Source organism: Carya illinoinensis, chromosome 1 (genome assembly GCF_018687715.1).
Source record: "Carya illinoinensis cultivar Pawnee chromosome 1, C.illinoinensisPawnee_v1, whole genome shotgun sequence".
Classification (NCBI taxonomy): domain Eukaryota; kingdom Viridiplantae; phylum Streptophyta; class Magnoliopsida; order Fagales; family Juglandaceae; genus Carya; species Carya illinoinensis.
In genome coordinates this window covers 13,544,599-13,568,919 of record NC_056752.1, presented here as the reverse complement: position 1 = coordinate 13,568,919, position 24,321 = coordinate 13,544,599, and the positions used below count along the sequence as shown (strand labels likewise).

General features: G+C 34.1%; 2 protein-coding genes across 2 annotated transcripts; both read right to left on the bottom strand.

The window, feature by feature from the left end:
• Window positions 1–1,048: 1,048 nt before the first annotated feature.
• On the bottom strand, window positions 1,049–20,825 carry LOC122309071 (receptor-like protein 3). The gene is made up of 5 exons (XM_043122462.1): window positions 20,802–20,825; window positions 18,637–18,726; window positions 2,005–2,207; window positions 1,845–1,915; window positions 1,049–1,634 (listed from the first exon to the last, which is right to left on the bottom strand). Exons 1-5 carry the CDS (start codon window positions 20,823–20,825, stop codon window positions 1,420–1,422), a joined length of 603 nt encoding a protein of 200 aa, XP_042978396.1. The 3' UTR covers window positions 1,049–1,419.
• On the bottom strand, window positions 20,266–22,727 carry LOC122301860. The gene is made up of 2 exons (XM_043113226.1): window positions 22,465–22,727; window positions 20,266–21,711 (listed from the first exon to the last, which is right to left on the bottom strand). Exons 1-2 carry the CDS (start codon window positions 22,519–22,521, stop codon window positions 21,031–21,033), a joined length of 738 nt encoding a protein of 245 aa, XP_042969160.1. The 5' UTR covers window positions 22,522–22,727; the 3' UTR covers window positions 20,266–21,030.
• Between the last annotated feature and the right edge of the window lie 1,594 nt (window positions 22,728–24,321).

The window sequence follows — 24,321 nt, the reverse complement described above, 5'->3', positions numbered from 1 at the left end:
TTTATGTCAAATCAAGTTCATGTTAAGTTATATCAGTTATGTTATGTTGTATGTCAAGTTGTGCTATAATTACTTATGAATTTGACTATGCATTCATGCTTTTACTGCCATGCATGCATCATTAATCTGTTTGGAGGTTTTCTATTAACTTGCTACGATTTGTAATCAAATCTCATTGTGGTAGTCCCAACTACCATTCCCCCCGAATGGTAGATCTTGTTATAGGATCTCAAGGAGAGTCGGGAATCGACCAGCTAGAAAAGGTCGACTGAGCGACGGTGCGACGTCGATAATAGTATAGTAGTTAACTTAAATTACTACTTGTACTTATGGAGTTGAATATCCAGTACTCTTTTGATCACAACCGAACTTAAATTACTACTTGTACTTATGGAGTTGAATCTCCAGTACTCTTTTGATCACAACTGATTTGGACTAGTGTTGTAATCTTAGTTATTTAATATGTCATTATGTACGAAATATGTTTTAAGTATTTGAGATATTTTCAATTTGATGCATAGTATTGCTAAAGAAAAAATTTATCCGCTGCGAATATTGCATAATGCATGATGCATGTTAGGAACATTGCGTCTTATATATCATGAACTGGGGCAGGTAACCTTGTATTACATGTCTCAATGCTTCAAATGTTCGTCTAATCCCAAACAAAATTTAGGGGTGTAACAAAGTGTAAGGTAAGCAACAAATCACTAACTTAAAAAAAATATAAAATTAAATTAGATTAACTGGCCAGGAGGCTACCCCTGTGAAAACAAGGGGTTTCTAGCATAATAAACAAACAAAAGATTTTTTTTTTTTCACAAAAGATTTTTTTTGCTAACACTGCATATTTGGTTTAGCGAAGGCTTCAGTTAGAAAAACAAAAAACAAAAGAATTGACCTTAGATGTTCACCACAAATTATGGTGTACTAGATAGCCACTAAATCAGCTTTACAGGGGAATTATACGATCTTACTCATTAAATTCGATAAATTGCATAAGCATGGTGAGGCAATTAAGTTCAACATAGTATGAAAGAACAAGAACTAAAGCAATCAAAGTGGAACTTGAGATTTTAAACTGACAACAAACTAAATTCAAAGAAGATCAAGACCATACACTTATATCCTTTCATTGATCAATCTGACCAAAACACTTCTAGTTTCTCATAGAACCTATCTTTTAGCTGATCGAGGAATCGAAAATATGCAACTCTCCATTTTTGATTTAAAACTAAAGGACCACACACTCCCCAAAATCCTATAACGAAGCCAAGCACCACAGTAACATGAAACCATGGAATTGTATGTCTATCTTCCTCCTCTTGAATGTTCTCGTCTTGTTTGCTACTTGTAAGATGGCTACATGGAGGAAGTGGGTTTCCACAAAGTCCTAGATTGCCCTCAAATGCAGAGGCATCAAAAGTCTGGAGTTGGAGTGCCTACTGGTATTGCTCCATGGAGATTATTGTTTGCTATGCTAAATTGACGTAGGAAATGCAAGCTAATTAATGATACTGGTATTTCACCATACAAATGATTTTCAGATAGATCCAAATATTCCAAGTCTGTGAGCTCTAATATTTGGGTTGGAATGGTGCCTGTCAACTTGTTATGGCTAAGATCAGAGTAACGAAGTCACTTTAAACATCCTATCTCAATGGGGATAGTGCCACTAAGACTATTATTTCGAAGGACTATCAACTGAGAATAGAAGTTGAAGGAATTGATAGGATTATTAGTATCGGGGATAGCATAGAATGGCATACTTAAAGAACGGTTATCATATATAGCCTGTGCTAACACGAATGTCTGCAATGCACAAAATTTCTTTGGAAATTCACCTGACAAGAGGTTATCCTGCAACAATATAACGCTGAGTCTTGGAGGGCTGACAACCAATCGGGAATAGAACCTGTGATTCAATTAAAAGGCAAGCCTAGAACTCACATATTCTTTAGCTTAAATATCCATATGGGAAATTGACCGGTCAATTGGCAATACGAAAGACCCAAGAATCGGAGATTTTGAAATCCATCTGTATCAATCATACTAACATTATTTGGCATGGACTCTTTCAAAAATTTGTTTCCAAGGATGGCAACCTCGAGACTGTTGCAATGCATCAAAATTTTGATTGTGGCAGTGATATTAGTTAGCTTATTGTGACTAACTGAAAGGAAAGATAAATATTGCAGTTGCACCACCTAAGAAGGGATTTGTCCCTCTAGCTGGTTTCCAGAAATTCTAATTGCTCTTATAGATAAACATGAGTGAATGCTTGCTGGAAACTTACCAACGAATTTATTGCTTCCCAGATCAAGTATGTTGAGTCGATGAAGACTCGATATATTCAAGTTGGTGATATTTTCATCAAAGAAATTCATTCGTAAATTCAAATGGATGAGATTTGTGCAATTCAACAAAGAATGGGAGAAAGAACCCTTTAAGTAGTTTGAATGAAGGATCAATTGCTTCAATTTTGAAAACTTTCCAATATTCAAAGGTAGATTGCTGCTCAATTGATTATTGCCGCTCAATTGATTCTCATATAACTCAAGCCTGGTCAGCTTGGTAAGGTTCATGATTTCATTGTTGATGGATCCTGAAAGATTATTAGATGGTAAGGAGATTTCTTCGAACACTGCTGTATTATATTTATCATGTCGAAGAAATCCCGAGAAAGAGTTGAAACCTACCCAAAAAATCTTCAGTTTAGAACATCCTCCTATTCCACTAGGAAGTTGGCCACCTAGATGGTTGGAGCTCAAGTCAAGAACCCTGAGTTGATTCAAGAATGAGAAGAGTCCAGTGTGACGACCTGCTTTCGAGTGTATTTTCGCTGAAATGGTTGTTTTTATTTTAATTAATATATTAGTTTATTATTTTAATTTACATGCGTTTTAAAATTGGTTTTTAATTTACTTGATGTTGTGTTTTATTTCTTTTAGTTGTTTTGTGGTTTTTAATCTCTTTTCGGCGGTTTGTTTTGTTTTCCCAGAGTGAGGATTGTACCTCATTTCTTTTCACATCTTTTTCCTTTTTCCTTTTTCTCTTTCCTTTTTCTTCTTCTTTCTTTTTTTTGTTTTTTCTTTTTCTTCTCCTGCTTTTCTTCCCGTGCGTCGACCCCTCCCCCCCGTGCGTTTTTCTCTCATTTATCCATCCCGTCGCTGCCCCTTTGACCGGCCGGTTCTCCGCCGTCCGGCCACCGTTTGATGCACCGTCACCACCATTCTCTTCCCCTTCCACCATAGATCATCCTCACCAATTTTCAGAGCCATTGGACCAGCCGTTAGCTTTCGAGAGCCGCCGGAAGTCGCTGCACCTGCTCTGTTTTTGCCCCTATCGCCGGAATCTTCTTCAGCCCAGACCGCCGCCGTCCGGCCACCGTTTGGCTCGCCGCCGGTCTCGTTCGAACCCCCTCCCTCCGGCGCACCTTCCCACCAAATATCTCCCCCATCCGGCCGGCCGTTTGGCCGAAAAAGCCATTTGAAGCCACACGGTTTTTCACCGATTCCGGCGCCGTCGCACCACCTCCGGCCACCATCTCTTCACAGCTTCTTCCCCTACCTCTTGCCGACCTAACCCACCTAATTTCGGCCCCGATCCGTTGCCGGAGTAGCTCCCACGAGCTCATCTCCGTTCAGCCCCTTTTTGGCCTTCGACCGCCGTTTCCATCACCACCCACGGCCAAAACTCGTTTCCTTTAGCTTCATAAATATCTCAAGACCCTTCCCTATCAATCCCGAGATTTGGTTTGTCCTCGTTCGAAAGTGGGTAATTTATTACCCACGGCAACAGTGTAAATTACACTGTTACGTTGCTTTTCCTCCGCCGTTTGCAACGCCGCTTGTTTTCTAAAATTGCCATATAGCGCTGTAAGTATTTTCCAAACCCTATTTTCAGATTTTAATATATATTGCTCATTCAATTATTTACTGTTGTTGGTTGTTGATTCCGGACTGAGTCCGAGGAGTTTCGAGGGTCGGATGGATGGAGGACGAAGTTGCCTGTTTATTTGATTTATGATTGTTGGATTATTTTATTATGCATTGTTATGGCATTACATGGTGCATGCACGTGTGTTTGTGGATTTATGTGAAAAGCCTGTGTATTGGCGTAAGTGTATTGCGGGTGCGTGTGTATCACGAGCCCAAGCCGGGATGTGTTATTATCTCGGTGGAGCTCCTCTGGTCACTCGGGAGCGGAATAAACTGAGTGATGTCCCCTGAGTTGTCGAGAGCGATGACGGGAGCGGGGCTAGGGGATGCTTGGCTACGAACGCGCCGGGCGCGGAACTGGGCATCGCCCTACTCACCGACTCCGTGGCCCTTCGCAGGCGAGGGCTAGAGGATGCTTGGCTACGAACGCGCGGGGCGCGGAACTGGGCATCGCTCGTTAGGTGTCACATGCGTGGTGGTACTCTACGGTGTGACACTGGAGCCAGGGTGTGCGGATGACCCCTAGGGGAGGTCATGGTGTATACGGTTAAAATTGGATAATGGTTTGTGAGGCCAAATGGGACTTTTGGCGTGGGCCAGATGGACTTCTGGCGAGATATTGGGCCGGATGGACTTCTGGCGAGATATTGGGCCAAATGGACTTTTGGCGGCCAAATGTGACTTTTGGCGTGTTTTTCGGAAAGGATATGTTTTTGGGCCAAATGGGATTTTTGGCGTATGTGGAAAAAAATTATGTTTTATGGGCTTTGTGCATTGGGCATGTTTCATGCATATTGTTTGAGTCCTATGTGTTTTTATCTGGTAGCGTTTGGGTTTACTTACCTGCGGAACCATTTGTGGTTTCGTAGCTTTTGGTGCAGGTGATGAGGATGAGGAGGAGGAGGCTAAGCCCGAGGATGCGGCTCCGCCGGGTTGCTGATGATATATTTTATATTTGTTTAAAACTGTATTTGGGTTTTTGTAATATTTTATTTACGTATGTTTTAAACAGCTTGTATTACATTAAGAAAAAAATTCTGGTACTTAGTTATATGACTTTCGTTATCCGCTGCGTTTCCTTTTGCACATTTGTTGCCTTTGCACACACTTGGCACCCGTCGATGGGATGGTGACCCGGGTTGTCACCATCCGGACGTCTCGATTTCCCCGTGTTCGGGCGTGGGGATTTGGGGGCGTCACATCCAGTAGGTAGAAAACCTGTAAGTGAGTTGTGGGAGAGATTAAGGTGAGAAAGATATGTGAGGTTACCAAGAGAGGGAGATATACTCCCTTTGAGGCCTTTAGATGGTAACCATAGATGAGTGACTCTAACTTTATGATCACAAGAAATACCTTCCCAATGACAACAATTAACGGAAGACCAATTAAAAGGAGTGGAATTCGATGAATCAAGGAGCAAGGACAAGAGTGAATTGCGGTCTAATTGGTTGCATGCATGATTTGCAGAGAAAACACCGAAGATAAACAAGGTGAAAATGAGATAATGAGGTTTCAAGTCTTGCATGGTTATTGTTAGATAACTCATGCAAAAAGAAGGGTGAACTATATATCAATTTTGTTTAGATCTCAAGAATGAAAGGACAAGTACAAGGTAGCAACAAGAGAAAACTGAATTATACGAATTACATATTGTGGTTTATATAGATATTTCTCAAAATATAAGGACAAGTACTTTGGCATGTGGAGTGGTTTTTCCATTGAGAAAATGATATTCATTGATGTGAATGGAAGTGAAAGTTGAATAATTATTCCCATTCATATTTAAAGTACATATAAATTAAATATAAATATAAATTATGAATATGTCTTCCACAGTTTGATACAGTACAATATATCTGCTGAAGAATGGAATTATCATATTCTAATGATCAATTTCTTAAAATGCCCTTATAATTATGCAATACTTATTTATAATATTATAAATTTGATCTTTTACAGCATATGTTGTCACTTATAAGTATTTATTATATTTTAGGCCCTCCCACTCCTTTGTATTTTTAATTTTATTTAGTGGTATTTACCCAAAAGAATTAATTACTTTATTATAATTATGCCACACAATAACACCAAATTTAAACAACTAGATCCCATGCGGCCGGTTATAGAAAAAGAATCACAAAAAATAAAGAAAGCTAAAAATGTTACACAAAATTGTTGAAATTAAAAGAAAACTAAAGCAAAAATAATAAAAAAATTGAAAAAAAAAACCAAAAACATTTATTGGAAATTTAAAGTGGCTAGACGAAGTAGAGGGGCTCTCATCTCTCGATCCACCACTTTCTAGGTAGGTCGATCCAGTACAGTATAAAGGTCTCTATTATTTTTATAAATGAGATGAGATGAGTTGATTTGAAATAAAAATTAAAAATTAAGTAAAATATTATTTTAAATATTATATTTTTTTTGAAATTTAAAAAAGTTGAATTTTTTATTTATTTTGTGTGAGAATTTGAAAAACTTATAATGATTAGATTAGATGAGATAAAATGAGAATAATTGTGAAAACATTTTTTTCTTGTTTTGTAATTTTGTTTTTATCATATATGCAGTTTTAACACCTCAACTTGCACTATACAATAAATCTTTTAATTTTTATATGTTTAATAGGATTAAGAGTGAAATTATTCCATGTTGTTTGTCTTAATGTTAATAGTTCTTTGAGCCTTTTAATTAAGGACGCTGCTAGAGTAACCGATGAAGGACTGATAAAATCTGACCAATGAGTGCAAATGTATTTTTTTTATTTTTTATTTTTTATTTTTTTATTTCAAACATTTTTTTTATATATATTTAAATTTTTTTAAAAAAATTTTAAAAAAATATCAATTCACTAATAATCACTATTTTAATCATTAAAAAAAATAAAAACTAAAAAATAATAAATAATAAAACCAATTAGTAATTTTTATAGGTCAAAATTACAGGTTCAAATAGCATTTTCCTTTAATTAAACCTCTTTATCCTTTTAAAATTAATGTAGTTAGTCATTTCTTATAAATTATACTATCAATAACTATACTGACATGACATGCCATACGATATCTCATGAGCTATAAACTGATAATAAGAAACTTAGAAATATAAAAAACCTAAACATAAAATGATTGCGGCAGTCATATTAATTAAGCACATGCATTGACTATATAATTAAAATTTAAAATAGCCACCGGCCCACCATCAGTATAGATTCTTTGAACAATTAAGGGTAGAAAATGTAGACATTCCAATGAAAAACTAATCTTGATTTGTAATTGGGCATGTCCTCTCCAATCGATTGGAGGGTCTAAAAGTAAGGGATATCAATGACACACAACCTCCACTAGCATATGATCACGACACACAAACTGTCATGACTAGAGCAGGATTTTATTTTACTTTTAATTTTCTTTTAGAAATTTGAAAAAAATAGACTATGTAAGTCACGGCATTGAATATTAGTACTCATGAGTAATTCCGATCTCAACATTAAATAAAATATGGTCCACATACTATAACTATCTGGATTCAAATAGTAGAAAATAATTGAGTAATTCCAAAATATTATTATCTTTAAAAAAAAAATAAAAAAGCCTTTGCCAAATGGACCCATTCCGACAAAAGTTGAGCATTTCCACTGAGTATCTATGGGCCTATTTTCTTGTGTTGAATACATTTTTTTAGCATCCTTCTAGTCCTTCTAAAAGTATCTTATAATGTAATTAAAATTTAAAATAGCCTCGGCCCAAGTCAATCGGCCTGATGTAAAACCCAACAATCGGAGATTTTGAAATCCAACTCAATTGGCACGGACTCTTTCAGAAAATTGCTTCCAAGGATGGCAAACTCCAAAATCTTGCAATGCATTGAATTGACTATATAATTAAAATTTAAAATAGTCATGGTCCACCATCAGTATGAATCTTTCTATACAAAATTTTCTTTGTTTTTTGATTGTGTATACTACACGAAATTGAAAAATTCAACCAACGCCCAATAGATTCTTTGCCCAATTATTGGGGTAGAAAATGTAGATATTCTAATAAAAAACCAACCTTGTATTTTAATTGGGCATGTTTTTTACAATTGATCGGAGGGTCTAAAAGTCAAGGGATATCAAAATCCTCTCAAAAAATGAGTTTTATGGACGAAATTCAAATTTCAAACTTAAATATTGACGAATTATTTACCGTTTGAATAATAAATATTACATTCAAATGAGTTATTTAGGGTAAAAAAATGTCATCCGTAATAAATTTTTCATTCGAACAATTGCTAAAGCATTCGAACATAAAATAGTTATGGCCGAACTAAAAATTGGTGGGATAAGTTAATAATTTAAGCTGAAAATTGACTTATCCTTAGATCGATTTATATAATTGTTTGAACGTAGAGTAATTTTTTATGGAATTGAAAATAGAACAATTATAATTCCAATGCTTTATATTTCATTCGATCTATATTTTTTTAGATAGAAGTTGTGCCAAATGATATAAGCATTCGAACATGGGCAGTAACCATTTGAACATACACCTAGAAATGAGTTCAAACGGACAATATATAGCTCAAACGGAAAATATGGCAGGATCAATAATTAATTCTTTGGCAGGAGTGGAAAATCCATTTGAAAGCTTATACAGTATGTTTGAACATGATCAAAATTTTTATTTATTTTGATGTCAAAACAATACTTTAATCAATTATGAATTAATATTTAATTTATATTAAAAAATATTAGTAAAAGAATATGTAGAATAAAAATCAATAAATAATTTAGAAAAAGAAAAGACGGGCATTAAAAAGCTCGGTTATAGTTAAAAATAAGAACAAATAAATGTGATTAGAAGTGATAATGATATTTAAGAAAATATTTATAATTACATTAATTTTACAAAAGATTCACTGTCCATATAAAAAAAATATAAAAGTGAAAATAAAATATATACACTACACCTCTAATAAGAAAAGCAAAGTAGCAACATCTATTATGGGTAGCAATCGAGGTCGTGGGCCACTGATGATGGGTGTAGTCATGTTGTGGGTCAAGTGAAGCTGTACATAGGCCCTGGTCAATGGTCAATAAAGGCTGGCTTAATACTATTACACCCCCAGATTTCACTTTGGATTCGACGAATATCTGAAATGTTAGGACATGCAATACAAGATTATCTATTTCCATTCATGTCATATAAGATGCAATATTCTTAACATATATATAGTATTATACAATATTCGCAGCGGATAATTTTTTTCTTGAGTAATATTATGCACTAAACTTATAATATCCCAAAGAGTTAAAGTGTAATCCATACATACTTAACAAAATAAACATCAACGATTACAGTACGAGTCTTAAAAGATTGTAATCTCAAAAAAATGGAGATCGAGCTCCATAATTACATTGCCAAAATACACTATTAGACTAGTTCATCGAGTAACTCGACTAACGATGCCGAAATACTATCGAAAAACTTAACTACGGAGGCTGCAAGCTCCGCGTTGCATCTAAGACGTCTAATCAACCTCCTCTAATCTGCCTATATCTTCTCCCTGCTTTGATCCTAATACATAAACCTACCATTTGGGGGAAATGGTAGTTGGGACTATTACAGTGAGATTTGATTACAAATCTCAGCAAGTTAACAAGAAACTCTCACACAGGTTAATGATTCATGCATGGCAATAAAGGCAAGAATGCACAATCAAAGTCAATAGTAAGCATGATATAAGTTGACATAACATGGCATAAAATAATAAGCATAGCATGATTTAATATAACATGGCATGAGCTGACATAACTTGAACTAAAACTAAAATTGAACTTGACTTGACATGACATGAATGTGAACTTAAAACATGACATGGACTAGCAATATAGCATGAACGTGAACTTGAAACATTATATGGAATTGAAACATAGTATGAATATGAACTTACATAACATGAACATGAACTTGAACATAACATGAACTTGAGCATAACATAACATAAACATGAACTTGAAACATAACATGACATGAACATAAACTTGAAACATAATGTGAATATGAGCATAGCATAGTGTGAACGTGAACTTAAAACTTGACATGAACTTGAACTTAACATAATGGTAAATTATACTCATTCACCATAGTACTCGACAGCACATAGTCTTGATCGCAGTACCAGGTAGCACATATCATCCTTCTGTAGTATGGCACATTATACTCCTTCACCGTAGTACTCGGCAGCGCATAGTCTTGACCGCAGTACTGGGCAGCGTGTATTATCCTTCTATAGACAACAGATTATGTTCTTTCACCGTAGTACTCGGCAGCACATAGCCTTGACCGCAATATCAGGCAGCAGGTATCATCCTTGACTATAATACAACTTAATTGATTTATCCTTCTCTAGTACGGCAGATTATACTCCTTCACCTTAGTACTCAGCAGTGCATATCCTTGACCGCTATACCAAGAAGCACGCATCATCCTTGACCGTAATACAAATTAACTAATAATTAAAACTTAACTATTTTCAAAATACACAACTGTATTCAAGATGAAATGTGACTAGAATACGAAAGGACAGAAGTCTTGACATCACTTAACATGACTTGAATGTAACTTGAGAGACGTGACTTACTTGAGATAGAAATATTTCGTAGCATGACATAACATATAACAGACAATATTTCATAACATGGCATAACATGTAACAGTGAATATTATGTGACATGATATAGCAATATGTGACCGAATAGATTGTGTAACAGATAAGCATTTGTGATAGAATAAATCATGCAAAATAGATAAATATGTAATGACGTGGCATGGTATGGCATATATGATAACATAAATACATAAATTGTAGTTCCTTTACCTATCACACATACATAGTAAATTGATAGTAAGTTAGAAGCTAACTTACCTCGATCGTCGCATTCTACGAGAATAAAATGCGAAACACGAGAAACTAAAAATAGTGATTCTAAAAGTTAGAAATTTAATCACTAACAATTAAAAGCATGAAAACAAGCTAACTTAGAGTAAAATTACCAATTTACCCTCAAGATGTGGGAAAATGACTACTTTATCCCTAACTTAAGGATTTCACATCCGAACTTTAAAAATTTTTAAAATTTATATCTTTCATGTAAATTTTGTCCTAAATTCAAATATCAACTCAGAAAAATTTAAAACAAATCATAACTATATAAAACACACTATGGCTAAAACATCCATAGGTCATTTCTTTTGATTTTTATTGCAATTCATTCCAACTTCAAAACTCATGCTTAAACAAAAATTTTGTAACAATGATCTTCCTGTCTTAAGTTTAAAAACATACTTAAAGGATCCATTTATAAAAATATAATCATCAACACCAAACTTTTTATAAAAAGATCCAAACTTTTTAACAAATAGTAAACCATCGAATCACAAGTTTCGACCCTAAATAAAAACATCTCCAACAATTTCAAAAAATCAAATCTTACTTCTAACATATTCATAACATCATCCTAATATAAACCATGCTTTAAATCATCAAACAAAAGTCACCAAATATCACAAAATAACACTTGGAGTTTTTGGTTTTACACTTAGTCCTAAAATAGAAACTTTTTTCTTAACTATCTTTGGTCAATCTCTTGATCCATGGATTCAAAAGTTGAGATCTTCAAACTAAAACATCACATGGTTGAAAAATATGTCTCAAATAAGATCCAACCATCAAACTTAAAATCACATGGCTAAAAGTTAATAAAACATTAATCTAACCCAAAACATCAAATCTTAGGCCTAACCGAAATCCTCTTGCATAGAAAAATATATCTTTGAAAATAATATCAAATATTTTCAAAATAACATCTTAACATGAAAATAAGATACTTAGGATCATCACATAAAAATATCAAAGCCTTTGGAGTAAGATTAAACCACAAAATATTCAAACTTTCTCAAAATAAAAACTATTTTTTCACTTCCAGTTTTCAAGTTTCTAGATCTAAGGAAATCTATTATCAAAAGTTTTAGTCATGCAATAAAACCTTAATGAAAATTCATAAACACATGATAACAACACTCCATTAAATTTTCGGACCAAGATATACCCATTAGCTTGGTCAAAAACTCCAAAACATAACATCCTCTCCAGTTTTATGCCTAGAATGACCTTTCCATAGTTAAAAATACTTTTGACTAAAAAAATGACCACTAAATGAGACAAATAAGATATCCACGGAAACTAAACTCAAAGAAGAACGCTTTTATGAAGGATTCACCATCTGAAAATATTTACAAAGGGTTGAAAACCGCCACACAAAAAGACCTAGAAATCTGTCTGAGAGAGAGCTTTTGGGTTTCTCCCAAAGAATGTGGTTATGAAGTGATGAAAGTGAGTGAAATTTGTTTTGCATGACTTTATACTTCTATAGGGGGAGGTATGGGCTTGAATGAGCCTTAATTGGAGGTGGCTATATAACATAAAATGGAGAATAGTGAGGGGCAAGGACTGCCTCCTGCAGCTGTGAGGTATAGAGGGTGATGAGGTGAATTTCTCCTTTACATCAAGACACTATTGGATGTAGCCAAGGACAATGGATGACCTGCCATGTGGGGGAAGAAGCTTCTTCAAGAATCTTTGCCAAGGTGGCCAAATTCGTGGGCCTTGGTGGGCCTCAACCAAGTGGCCTTCAATTTGGGGTTTAAAGGTGGTTTGGTTAGGCTTTGGAATGCTATCAAGCTCAAATTCAATTTTTTTTGGCCCAATCAAATTTTCAAGATTTAAAAGATTGGATAATGATGTCATAACAAGGATTTGATGAATTAATAGCATGTGAAAGTGATTTAATTAAGTGATTAAATACAATGCTAGAAATTAGATCAAAATGGGGTTTGGAGGCCAACTTTATAGTTTGGGGAAACCGTTTAGGGTTTCAGTTTCAACTAAGCTTTCGGGATTTCAATTGGATTTCAACTATTTATGATTTTTCTAGGGTTGAAACCCTATTCGGTTTGGCACAATTTGGTTGATCAGATAATTTTTTTTTTTTTTTTGCTTAGGTGGCATTATCTCACACCTTGATTTCCTTCACAAATCCCTCTAATGATTCCTTATAGTGCTAAATGTCTAATACTATCCACTATGTGTGACTAAGATCTTTTCAAATATCCAAATCAAACTTCTCTAACTTAATCTAGACATTCTACACTGTGATTTTGAAAATACTACACTTGGTGTGCTTATCAAGGTTACTATTCGCTCCAAAAAATGCATAATAAACTCAGTACTAAAAAATCATTAATATTCATATTAACTTACAGTGAAAATTATTTTCCAAAATTCAGTACCAAAGTGCCCCTAAAAATAATTTCACAGTTTTGAACATGCTTTATGTCTGAAATTATGAAAATGAGTTATTACTCCTTCAAATCTTAAATAATCAACCAAGTCTAATGGCGTAGACCATAAGGCATTCTGACACTTCTAATTACCTCAAATAATTAAAATCGTATTTCTGGCACCATAGTAAGTGATTACACTAACTATGTTCACAGACTAAAACCTGTGTGATTGGTTGATTCGTAAAGGTTTATGGGGTTTTCACGAGTTTCTTAAAATTAATAGAAATTCCACTACTGAATTTCGTAGTGAAATTTTTAGAGGGTTGTTACATCTTTCCCTCCTAAAAAAAGATTTCATCATCAAAATCGACGCAAGTACAAATAGCAAACAAGCAAAGGAGAAGGTGTTGCTCACCAAAACTATTGTCCATCATTGGGTGCCTCATCACTGGTAAGATCTGGTGGTGGTGCATCGATATCCATTTGTATTCCTTGTGGCTGTAAGTAGTAGAATGTATCGTCCTTTGAATCGTACCCCCTATTGCTGTAGTAACCTGGGTTAAGAAGCTGTATGACTTCTTCACCGTCTCTCGGGTTTTTGACCTTCAACCAATGAACTTCCTCCTAAGTGGTACATCGATAAATGATCAGTTATTAACCTCAACTCAAGACTTTCTCTCTTATGATTGGCATAGCTGTTCTATCCATCATGAGCTGCCTCTTATTCTAACTCTAAACAAAAGGATCTGTTCCTATTATTCACGTAAGTCCTCAAGACCAAGATTTACTCCTCATATAAAAGTCTCCAATATAATGGCCATCTACGTCTCTACAAACACAATGCTTCACCAAAAACTATTTAATGGCGGCTGGATAAAACTGCTATAATAAATGAATCCTACTAAGGCCAAAACTTCTCCTAAATACTTCACTCTTCCAAACACAAATGCCATTGGATCCTCAAAATCAAAATAACTTCCAAGCACACAAAATACAATTCATCAACCTTTAATACGAATCCTCGTATTACTAAAAGGTATACTATATCTACACGGGTATAAACAATAATACTCCTAATGATGATTGTTACTCTTATCACCTGGGTAATAATTCGACTTTCGAATTGAACTCTCGTGCAAAACCACAATCACCAAAAATAGAGACTCGCTTGAATCAAACAGTGTCCAAGTTACAAACCTCAATGACTTGACATTGCAATAATACTATCAATTGAAATCCAATCAAATTTAACTAAGTTCAACAATGCATAGGTCTTAGAAAAATACAAGTGACGATGCTGACTCCTTCAGTTCCTGGGGTGCCAGCATCTATGCCTCCTTGAGTGACAACATACAATCTAATAGGTACATGATGTCTCGGCTTTGGTTTGCTGTCAATGTTAGGTGAACTTCTACTTTCCTAAGCCTCATAGGGACAGACTCTCTTCATATGGCCTAGATGTCTACAATCGAAACAGGCCCTTGAAGTGAGTCTACAGTCGCCTCCATGTTTTCTACCACACTTTCTATAGGTGGGTAGTGGAATGAGCATTTGTCCTCCAATCATGATGCCTTTTCCTTTATCTACTCCGGTCATCACCCTCTTATTATTTGAGCTCTTGCTGACAGAGAATGGGTAAGCTCTCTTCTTCTCTGAATTAACATGGGCAGTTAAGCCCTTATACTCTGCTTCAACAATAGCTACTACATTAACCAACTCTTGGTAGTTCTTGATCTGGAGACAAGCCACTTGGCTATGAACCCTAGGCTGAAGTACTCCTTGAAATTTCTACACCCGCATCCTCTCTATAGAAATCAAGTGAGGTACAAACCTCCCCAATGCCATGAACTTGGCGCGTACTCCTCCATAGTTAAATTGCCATGAGTCAAAGATGCGAACTCTTGCGCCTTTAGTTGTTTGACAAAATCTGGAAAGAATCTGTTGATGAACTCTTCCTTAAATCTCTCCAATGACATTGCAGCCAGACTTCTTAGTTCCCTAACTAGAAGCTACCTATGTGTATTTCACCATATTCCAGCTTCTCCTTGGAATAGGTATCCAGCATATAAGACCTTCTGGTCCTCGATACATCCACAAATCTTGTGTCCTCTCAAGATCCATAATCCATTTCTTGGCTTTCAGTGGTCCAAAGGTAAGAGCTTGTTTAATAGTGGCTTTGTGAAATGCAATAATCGGAACTGTAGGTGGAGAAGGTTGGGATTAGAGAGACCAAGGGATTTCAGAGATAATAATAGAATCTGTATCTAATAAAATAAATTCATAAAAATTCTTGGTTTTTTTAATGTTTTGTGAATATAATGCCAATCTGGTAATAGAAAAGCATCAAATAATTTTTGAGGATCAAATAAGTGCTGTTTTTCAGATTCAATAGGAAAGATTGTGTGCCAATGGGTTTTGAAGATAATAGGTATTGTAGAAGGCTGAGATAATGGTGGATGATTGATAATTTGTGTTTATGATAATTAATTATATATTAATACTTTTGTCTCAATAATTATATAATTAATTAATTAATTATACTATTATCTATTAGTTTATGCATCTGCTCGTCGCGTTCGTGGCTATACAAGTGGCATTTCTCTAGAAAAAAATCGAAGGCATGGAAAACTCAAGGTCACCATTCTTGATAATTTTACTGGATAAGTGGATGATAGTGCAACAACGCTTTTCTCCTATATTGGTACAGTAGTCTATGCTTATGCTTTATTTCATGTGCAATTATGGAGAGATATTTTGAATGAGATTAAAGAGCACATTCGGAGTTGTGTGCTGGTGAGTTTACTTTGAAAATAAATTTTTTTTACCAAGATTAGTATATCATATTTTTTACGTAATTCACTTATTAGGATGAATTCGACCTCGACTTTGGCCGTAGTGAGGATTTGAGACCTGTGAATGAGTTAATGGCTACACTATTCTAATGTCACGACCACTTTAAGAAGTTTGAGACGTTGAAGAGATTGCGCAGTCCCCTTTCCAGCAGATGAAGTTAGACGATTGGAGAAAGCGTTGTGATCTTTTCACATCTCTAGATTATCAGGTATTTTAGATTTATTTCTTTTAATTATTTACATTTATATTCATTCTATATATTATATGTATATATATTACAATTAACATTCTTAATTATTGTTGTAGCACTTAAATGCTACAAATGCACAGAATAGATCCTCTCTGACTGTCCACCATCATGCCGGTTTAAGGTCATTCCACCATCTTGCTGAAAAAATGGTAATTAATAAATTATAGAATTTATTTATTTATTTATATTTTTTATATAAGTACTAACACTATCTTTTTAAAATTGCTAATGTCGCTTTGTTATAAACATGATGATCCTGAAAACTTTTCTCTCGTTCATATCTATGCTGCTGTTCACACTAATGAGCATAGTAAGTGGATAGATCCAACTGCAGCAGATAATTACGTAAGCGGTGTTAATTTTGTTAAATAAATTATGCAACATGTTATCTAGATTATTTTTTATTTGTATTTCTTTTAATACGTTACTTATTGTATTTTCTTTCAAATTTCAGGAAAAAATGATGGAAATGCAGTCAGCTTCTGGGGAATCCTCTCCGAGTGACATAAATATATTCATGCAAGTGCTTGGGCCCAAGTCTAGTATGTCAAGAGATTTGGGACGATCTTTCAAGCATTCCTCCGACTCATTTTCCTCAAACTCATCGACTTCACAAATTAATAATTTTACAAAAGATTTAGAAATTGCATGGCGCAAGAATGAGTATATGAGGTCGAAACAGCAAGAGTTTGAGTCTCTCATAGAGCGATAGTCTCATTTAGAGACGCGTTTTCAGGACCAACAGAGAGACCAAGAGGAAAGAATACGCAATGAAGTCCAAGAGCAAGTGTAGTGGGAGATGATGGTGCAAATGTAGTGTGTTATGTCTTTGCAACAAAATCACGGTGGGCGAGGAAAAAATAAGAAGAAATGAATTTTATCAATTTTATCAATGTTTTAATATCTAATTTTGAAACATTATAAGATATTGTTAGTTGTTAAACGATGGTGTGTAAATATGATACAATTGGTACGTTTTTTAAATTTTTAAATTTTATGAACTTAGTATTTTTGATCTGTACATTCGAATGTAAATACAAAATATTTGAATGTTGGTTCACATTTGAACAAACATTCGAATGTAATTGAACAAAATTAAAAAATAACATTCAAACGTACAACTAAATGTCTGAATGTAAACACACTCAAACTAACAAAATGTTCAAATGTTTAAATGATTAACGTTTGAACAAACATCCAAACGTACACACATTCGTTCGACCACTTCTTCATTAACATTCGAATTACCCTCCAAACGTTATACTAGTTACGTTCAAACATTGGTCCGTTAGTGTCCGAACTAAAATTAGAACGTTTATTGTAGTTAACGTTCGGACATATCAACGTTTGAACGTTATACTGATACGTTCGAACAATAATTGACAAACGTAAACTTCTGTCATTCGAATGCCAATTGGTCGAGTTGACATTCGAACATTATGTCATATGTTCGAACGTTATTTTCTGTGACAGTTTTCAATCGTCACAAAAAATGTCACGTTCGAATGTTATACCTAACAGAACAGCTCCAATCGTCACTAAAAGTACTTTTAGTAACGGTTGCACAGTAAACTATCATTAATTGTATTCTGTGATACACATTAGGTGACGGTCGTTGTGACAGTTTCAAACTGTCATCAAATATATTTGGTAACGTTTTGGTCATTTTTTGTGATAGTTTCCTCTATCACAAAATATAAATTATGTTGTAGTGAGACCGGTTACCATGATGGAATTCAGGTTCTAGAGTCATTTTTTACTTATGTCAAGTCATGACTATTAATCCACTGTATATAACAATAAGAATAAGACTTGTTTAACTAAAGAGGTCAGGCCCTAAAACCCTCATGATAAGACCCATATATATATAAACAACAATAATTCTGTGTACAATCGCCCTGCGTCCTCATTGCGGCATCACATCTGACGTAGTAAAAATTGAAAACGGTGTCATTTCTAATACACTACATTTCTCTTTCTGTAAGTACTAAGTTCTCTCATCTCCCCATTTTGCCCAGATTTCTCTCTCTCTTTCTTCCATCTTCTTCTTCTTCTCCCTTTTGTCACGAGAAAGCCGCTTCTTTTAATTAGCAAATGATATCAATTTTTTTCAACTTCTTTTAATGGTGTGTTATGGGTCCCTTTTCTTTCTTTGGAAGCAGGTCCTCAATAAATTTCTTTAGCTTAGCTTTAAAAAACGAGTTCATAAGAAATCTGCTATCTCCATTGATGCTATAAAATTAACAATATGATAACTTGTTATTACCCAGTGCTTCAAATGATTTTCACTGAGATGATGGCCTGAACCAGATCCACCCATGAACTCTGCAGTGCTTGTGTCAAAGTACCCAACAACCTGTTCAATACAAAAGCCACTCGTTGATAAAAATTTTAAAATGAAATTTGATTAATGTCTAAAGAAGTTTTTGTTGAAGAAATTCACTCAGAATGTTCAGAGGAGGACTAGGTCTCAACCGAATCATTGTGGTTTCGCTCTCTGCTTTCGCTATACAGCAGGGTGCCTTAAGCAGCTCTTTTTTGTAATGAACAATGGCGACCAAAGATGCACGACGGCGAAGACGGATCCAACGCACGATGATGGCCTCTCTAGTTTCGCTTTTTGGTTTTCCTCTACAACATCCAACCCAAGCACCTTTTTGGATTCGATTTCCCTCCAATGCACGACGACGCTGCAAGACGCATCTAAAGCATGACAAAGACCTCTTTCAGTTTTGATCTCCCTCTCTGGTTTCCTCTCCAGTTTCGATCTACAACATCCTTTCTTTCTTCCGGTTTTTTTTTTTTTTTGAATATTACTTGCCACGTCAGCCGCGAGGCCGCGACGAGGATATGAGATGGTTGTCCCTAGCAGTGCTGAAACAATAACTGTGAAACAACATGACTAGCATGACCCATTTAACAATAGAGTTTTATTGGCCTAGCTTGAACATGATATATTTTTTATTTAACTTATTTCATATAAATGGGTTAAACTGATCTGTTTATTTATTTGGACCATAATTTTGATATATATTATAAGGATGTCTATATAAATTATTCGCAATTACAATCTTATTTATGATAAAGTACTTTATGATCAATATTCAAATCAATAATATATAAGAAAATTCATATTTTAATAAAAATATTTTATAATAAAAAAATGTTTAATAGTTTGAGATATTAAATAGTAAAGACATATGAAACTAAATATTTATAGAAAATGAAAATAGAAATTATTCAAATTATACATGTTGACTACTGGTTTCGTAGCTTGACTTGCAATTAACACGTTTATTAACCATATCTAATCAGATTATAAATTTTGGGCCAACCTATTTTGACCCAATACATTTATATATATATATATATATATATGTGTGTGTGTGCCCTAATTCTAGATTTCTTTTTTCAAAACTCTTAAGGCCTTATAACATAGAATCATTATTCATTATATAAACTTAGACTGCAGAAAAATAAAGTGAATTACAAATTATATATATATATATATATTTGTGCTACATAATAGAACATCATTGCATATGAAAAAATATTGAAAGGACAAAAAATTTCTACTTGGCCACTGAGATTTTTTAAATGAAAATTTTAAGTTTTAAGATTAAATATTAAAATATTATATTTTAATATTATTATTGTATTGGGATTTGAAAAAGTTAAGAAAAAGTTAAATTGTTTATTATATTTTGTATAGAGATTTGAGAAAGTTGTAATGATAAGATGAAAATTTTATGTTTGAGATGAAAATTTCTTGTGGCCAAACACAGATCCCCACGTAACATAGACGTTATATATTGAGCTTTTAAGCTATACTAAGATCAGCCCATATATCTATTTCAAAAATAAAAAATAAAACAATAAAAATAGCCCATATATGTATATATCCTTATTATCCCTAAAATACTAATTGAAATATATATTAAATATTTATAACTTTTTCATACCAGATACAATGTATACTGTTTAAATTACTCCCATGGTACGTATAAATAGTAACTATTTATAACTTTTCATGCGAGTTACATGATGCATCGATGCTTGTGGTTGCAAACTTGCAATACCAATCTGGTGCTACGTACTCAAGATCATCCGATGAGGTGGCAGATCACGTGACGAACTGGGACTTGGTCAATTTTTGTCAAGCCTCCATCGATCATGTTCTAGCCAACGACGATCCATGCGCACTGTCACCAAATGCAGAGGCCCGCACTGGTTTACAAAGAGAGTTGAAAAAGAAAAAACTATTTTACAAACTAACGTGTTTTAACGTGGTATGGTAGGTCTGCTTTATGTATAATAATAAGTCCTTCACAATTTAATGACCACATAAAACTACGTGAGTTTATAAAGTAATTTTTTTTTCTAAATCCCTTTCCTAGATATAGCATTTCCATCCCTTTATAGAAAGCATACCAAAGGCACTGCTTTCTGAGTCATTTATCTGATTATCGGGCCACTGCATGACAATGTGGATGAAGAATGAGATTAATTACTATAACAATGCAAGTTGGTGCCTCCATTCTGTACGTATAAGAAGCTTCTCAGTACTTTCGTGAGGATGCATGACACAGCAAAGATTCATAATTTCCAGCAAAATCTTTGTAGCGCGCACAATATTTAACTTGCTGCAAAACAAAGTCTTTTAAAATGAATTAGGCACCCTGAAGATATGTTCCTCACCACTTTCCTTATCAACCTTTACCACCCATTTGCTATTTCCAGTCCCCTTCATGGTACCAGCCCGCCGTAACCCCACTGCAGAACGACCACCTCCACCCCAACCCCTCTTATCAATCTCCTCCTTTCCACCTATCATTGTAACCTCCATGCCTTTTCCTATGGGATGCTTCAGAGATCTCACTTCAACCTTCTCCTTCATGCTTCCTCTTAAGTGGCTTGAAAACCCTTTTTTCTTTCCCACCAAGTTGTTTGCCACTACCACTGACCTTTTAGGATTAACATCTAGCAACTTTAGCAAACTGGTATAATCATCGTTCTTACAATCAACAAGAGAGAAATCGATTTTCTTGTAGCTGTGCAATATTTCTGAGGGATCTCCAGTTCTGAATTCCACCAAGTCCTTGAGACCCAAGTCTTTAATTGTTTTTTTCGACTCAGCAAGTTCTGGTTCTGGAAGAATACACACCAGTCTTCCACCAGTTTGCCTTGCGGCTGCTGCTAACGCTATTGTTGATGGGGAAACACCAGATGTCACCTCTACTATGAGCTTAGATCTTGTGCCTGCTGCTAAGGCTGATACAAATTCACTGCTCCCAAGTTCATTTGTCTTCCATGGATCGCATTGTCTCTTGCGATTGTTACACTGAAGGACAATGAAACATATAGTTGGCTAAAATTTATGAAACTCATGTAATATGAAAACTAACAAGGTCTAGTTGTTCTAAATTGCAAGAAATCAAATGGTATTTTAGAGATGAATCCATTATTTCTAAGTTTTAATCTTGGATAAGCAAAATATAGTCTTCCATTAATTCTTCATCCTACAGAGTGGTTTAATTCTTTTGTGATGGCGTACATGAATTTGTTCATTTCTAATTAAGTTTTCACATTTCGCTATAAATACAAACGTAGCTAGCAAGTTCCCGACTATTTCTCCATTTTCTCATGGTTGAAACTTGAATCTACTCTGAGATCATATTTCACATTGATATTTTCAATCCAATTTAGTATTAAATTAATTAGCTAGCGTTTTATTACAATTAATTATTGTCAACTTTATCATAAGTAATCTTATTTGAATAGGGGCAATCAACAATTCTTTGCTCAAACAATTTCATTCAATTCAAAGAGATAAACGTAAAGGAAAAGTACTTTTCATTATGATTTTAATCTTTATCTTTTTATCATCCTCTGATGGTATCAAAGTATCAAATGATTAAAAGATCATGATAAAAGAACAATGGTTGATATCGATTTCTATAATGCAGATTATAATGACAATGAAAACAAAAACAAATTAAATGTTTCATCGTAGGGTGTATTTATTCATTTATATATAACCAAAATAAAAGAAAAAAAGGAATTCTAGAAGAAATTAATGAATTAATAACCATACCAGCTTGAGAGTATCAAGATAAGCTTTTGTAGCAGATGTTGCAGACCATTCCGTCATTGTATCAAACTGTATATATATTTGCACGTGCCCAAAAGTTCAAGGGATTGCTCCAGAGTTCCAAAGGTTGAAAGCCGAAATGAACCGAAGACTAGAAAAGCAAAAATGGATTGCAATTTTACAAACAAAATGAAAAGGAAATGTGAAATGAGAAGGTTTAATTCTCTCAGCCCTCGTTCTTCCTTTTTATTCCATGGGATGTTGTAAATCTTGCCTTATATTTAGGGTTCTCAACAAGAGCCAATCTATGTAATCTTATAGCCACACATCTGTATTTATGACAACGCAACCTTGGTCAATTCATGCAAAAGTTGAAAACTGTAGCCCATTAAACGGTAAACTCACCCCGTAATTTTCTACGACAAATATATATTAAAGCTCTGTAAAAGCTATTTTAATTAGAGTTTCAAACCTAGTTCTTTGACTTGGAAGAATTCTCAGCTCAGTTCTTTGACAGAAATAGATTGAAATTTGTTATTGTTAAGTATCATTTGCAACACGTAAAATGTGGAAATCTAGTGACTAATTTGCTATATATTGGGATTAGGCCAAATTTTGAACTGGTTGACCAAAACAATTAAAGAAATTAATCATTCGAGGTAAGGACCGTGTACCAAAAACAGTGAAATATGTATAAATTAGGAAGGTTATATTAACTCGACCATGCATCACTTGGAAAAGATAGCCCTCAATCAAAAGTTAGATATGGAAGGATATATAATTATCCCATTTTTCTCTATAATAATGTGATTATGTCAAAATGGATAAATGAAATTTACGTTTCCCTTTCAAACAAACAAGCTGTAACAAATTTGTGCTTCATTTAGCCTCCGTTAAAAATTTGTATAATCATTGTCCAAAAGCTAGAAAATCATGTGTTCTCAACTCGATCCACTATAAAAATAAAAAAAAAATAAAAAATAAAAAAAAAGGATTGCTGCAACAATAAGAGGATTATACAAAAATAATCTTACAAACTGACGTGGCTTAATTCATGTGATTCGTCGAATCTACTTTTCAATAAAAGTAATTTTACAATCTGACAGACCACATCAAGTTATATTAGTTTGTTAAATTACTTTTGTGTCATGACTTTGTGGTTAAAATATTTCTCTTTCCAAAATAGTTGGTCATGATTTAAAAAGTCATGATACGAAGAATGAATGTGCAACCAAGTTGAATGACATGTATGAAAAATGCAAGTATTATTTTATTTAATACGACAGAACCCGTTTCATAAAAACAGGTTAACTGACTTGTTTGACCTGATTAACATCATTTCATAGGAAAATTAATGTACATTGTAGTTAATATATATCTTTAGAAAATAGGACTATATATTAACAAAATATGTCAATATTTTTAGATATATATAACCTATAATATTATTACCAATATTATAATCACAACAATAACAAAAATAAGCATATTGTGATTATAATCTTCAAATAAAGTTTAAAAGAATGTATGTAATATATATTGTCACCCCTAATGCTATAAATGAACAAGTTATAAATGCATATGAACTATCCATGCAGGTTGTGGATTGATCATGAGTGATGAATGAAATGTCAAAGGATGGATATCAAAGATCCTTAAAGAATGAGTCACTACAAGAAATTTTAATTTTAGGGATGAAATAATTTAGGGACGAAATAATTTAGGGATGAAATAAATTTCATCTCCAAAAGTAATTATTAGAGACAAACTTTAAATTTCACCCCAAAAAAAGGGTGAACATGTAAAACCGTTCAAACGGCCTAAAATGCATTTGAACTATATTTTCTGAGACGAATTATA

Coding starts and splice junctions, on each gene's coding strand:
- LOC122301860 (XM_043113226.1), bottom strand. CDS start 22,521: ATGACGGAATGGTCTGCAACATCTGCTACAAAAGCTTATCTTGATACT. Junction 21,712..22,464: donor ATCTTGATACTCTCAAGCTG/GTATGGTTATTA, acceptor ATTGTCCTTCAG/TGTAACAATCGCAAGAGACA.
- LOC122309071 (XM_043122462.1), bottom strand. CDS start 20,825: ATGACTCAGAAAGCAGTGCCTTTG. Junction 2,208..18,636: donor AAAATCATTTGAAGCACTGG/GTAATAACAAGT, acceptor ATCCCTTCTTAG/GTGGTGCAACTGCAATATTT. Junction 1,635..1,844: donor GCAGGATAACCTCTTGTCAG/GTGAATTTCCAA, acceptor TAAAGTGACTTC/GTTACTCTGATCTTAGCCAT.